General features: G+C 43.0%; 1 protein-coding gene across 4 annotated transcripts in view; it reads right to left on the bottom strand.

The window, feature by feature from the left end:
• LOC133555186 (dedicator of cytokinesis protein 9-like) overlaps positions 1 to 2,061 on the bottom strand; it is a 141,290-nt gene extending 139,229 nt beyond the window's left edge. For all 4 annotated transcript variants that reach the window (XR_009807281.1, XM_061904741.1, XM_061904742.1 and 1 more), the window contains exon 1: positions 1,816 to 2,061. Coding sequence is in view for 3 of the 4 variants with exons in the window: in XM_061904741.1 (XP_061760725.1) it covers positions 1,816 to 1,941 (126 nt within the window). In the remaining variant the exon portion in view is untranslated. The remainder of the gene's footprint in view (positions 1 to 1,815) is intronic.
• Positions 2,062 to 2,953: the final 892 nt, after the last annotated feature.

The following is a 2,953-nucleotide window of genomic DNA, read 5'->3' as shown; positions in this document are numbered from 1 at the left end:
CATGTTCAATCCTTTTTTTAAATGCTCCAGGGAGTCACTAGGGCGGCACTAAAGAGCTGCGGGTTGCTGATCCCCGCTTTAAAGGCCTACTGAAACCCACTCCTACCGACCACGCAGTCTGATAGTTTATATATCAATGATGAAATATTAACATTGCAACACATGCCAATACGGCCTTTTTAGTTTACTAAATTGCAATTTTAAATTTCCCGCTAGTTATCCTGTTGAAAACGCTTATGTTGACGCGTGCTTGTGACGTTATTGGTTGGAGCGGACATTTTATCCCAGCACCACTCACGGCTAAAAGTCGTCTGCTTTAATCGCATAATTACACGGTATTTTGGACATCTATGTTGCTGAATCTTTTGCAATTTGTTCAATTAATAATGGAGATTATAAAGAAGAATGCTGTTGGTGGAAAGCGGTGGATTGCATCCAAAACAGAGCCGGTGTTTCTTTGTTTGTTGTGAAGCTTTAATATGGAACAGAGCGGTCAAGCGAACATGTTTCTCTACCACATGTCAACCGGCAGGTTTCGGTGAGAAAATTGTGGTAATACGTCGGCTCTTACCGGAGACATGAGCGGAGCTTGCGTCCTCCTGCAGCTGTCAAAGAGGCAGCTGCGAATTTCTTGGCTCCTCCATGGCTTCCATCAGAGACACTGGCGGTCACCACACCCCTCCGACTTTCAGGTATGACTTTATAAACTCACTAAAACACTAGTGGGCTTCACGATGGCAGAGGGGTTAGTGCATATGCCTCACAATACAAAGGTCCTGCAGTCCTGGGTTCAATCCCAGGCTCGGGATCTTTCTGTGTGGAGTTTGCATGTTCTCCCCGTGACTGCGTGGGTTCCCTCCGGCTTCCTCCCACTTCCAAAGACATGCACCTGGAAATAGGTTGATTGGCAACACAAAATTGGCCCTAGTGTGTGAATGTGAGTGTGAATGTTGTCTGTCTATCTGTGTTGGCCCTGCGATGGGGTGGCAACTTGTCCAGCGTGTACCCCGCTTTCCGCCCGATTGTGGCTGAGATAGGCGCCAGCACCCCCCGCAACCCCAAAAGGGAATAGGCGGTAGTAAATGGATGGCTGGATAAAACACTAGTAACACAATAAGCAGATAAGGGATTTTCCAGAATTATCCTAGCAAATAAATGGCTTAAATGATAAATGGGTTGTACTTGTATAGCGCTTTTCTACCTTCAAGGTACTCAAAGCGCTTTGACACTACTTCCACATTTACCCATTCACACACACATTCACACACTGATGGAGGGAGCTGCCATGCAAGACGCTAACCAGCACCCATCAGGAGCAAGGATGAAGTGTCTTGCTCAGGACAAAACGGACGTGTCTAATAAAATCTGAATTGCTCCCACTGCCGTCGCTTTTTTTTTTCTTTTTTTCTACTGCTTCACTCTAACTTTCCTCATCCACAAATCTTTAATTTTTGCTCAAATTAATGGGGAAATCATCGCAGTCTCGGTCCAAATCGCTCTTGCTGCTGGTGGCCATGATTGTAAACAATGTCAGGATGAGAGGAGCTCCACAACCCGTGACGTCACGCGCACATCGTCTGCTACTTCCGGTACAGGCAAGGCTTTTTTTATTAGCGACCAAAAGTTGCGAACTTTATTGTCGATGTTCTCTACTAAATCCTTTCAGCAAAAATATGGCAATGTCACGAAATGATCAAGTATGACACATAGAATGGACCTGCTTTCCCTGTTTAAATAAGAAAATCTCATTTCAGTAGGCCTTTAAGTTCTTAAAAGTCACCCAATAAAGACATGATAGAAGAACAGCGGACTCACCAGTGCTACCTGTGACCCAGACTCCACTTCGGCCTCAATCTCAGCCAAACACTTGTACTGCTGCGGTGACTCTATCACCAGCTCCCGTTTAGGGGCTTTTGCTGCCCGGCCTGGTATGGCGCTCATGGTACCTGTGATCAGGTGCTCCCAGCTATCATTGTGCGAGAATGGACTTGCGCTGTTCGGAAGGACTGAGAATGCTCCACTGAACGTTTTCTTCTGTGCTCCGTTGCAAAAGCCTCTCTCCTGGCCCCACCCAACTTTGCAGCTGTGATGATGACGATGGTGTGTGTGTTTGTGTGTGTGTGTGTGTGTGTGTGTGTGAGATTACTTTACAGTGTGAGATGTGTGCAAGTGGGAGTAGTTCACAATTCGCAAAACATGTATGCTCTAGACCAGTGGTTCTCAAAAGGGGGTACTTGAAGGTATACCAAGGGGTACGTGAGATTTTTTTTCAAATATTCTAAAAATAGCAACAATTCAAAAATCCTTTATAAGTATATTTATTGAATAATACTTCAACAAAATATGAATGTAAGTTCATAAATTGTGAAAAGAAATTCAACAATGCAATATTCAGCGTTGACAGCTAGATTTTTTGTGGACATGTTCCATAAATATTGATGTTAAAGATTTCTTTTTTTGTGAAGAAATGTTTAGAATTAAGTTCATGAATCCAGATGGATCTCTATTACAATCCCCAAAGAGGGCACTTTAAGTTGATGATTACTTCTATGTGTAGAAATCGTTATTTATAATTAAAACGTGTTTATTTTTCAACAAGTTTTTTGATATATGTTTTTTTCCAAATAGTTCAAGAAAGACCACAACAAATGAGCAATATTTTGCACTGTTATACAATTTAATAAATCAGAAACTGATGACATAGTGCTGTGTTTTACTTCTTTACCTCTTTTTTTCAACTAAAAATGCTTTGTTCTAATTAGGGGGTACTTGAATTAAAAAGATGTTCACAGGGGGTACATCACTGGAAAAAAGGTTGAGAACCACTGCTCTAGATCAGGGATGTCAAAGTCGAGGCCGAATGATATTGGATTAGTATTAGAATCGGCCCGCCGGCCACAGCCGCCTGCTGCTGTTTTGCACGCACCAATACTCCATCAGTGTTGGCGCTAGG

The sequence above is a fragment of the Nerophis ophidion genome, linkage group LG06, assembly GCF_033978795.1.
Source record: "Nerophis ophidion isolate RoL-2023_Sa linkage group LG06, RoL_Noph_v1.0, whole genome shotgun sequence".
NCBI lineage: Eukaryota > Metazoa > Chordata > Actinopteri > Syngnathiformes > Syngnathidae > Nerophis > Nerophis ophidion.
This window is presented reverse-complemented; position numbering and strand designations above follow the sequence as displayed.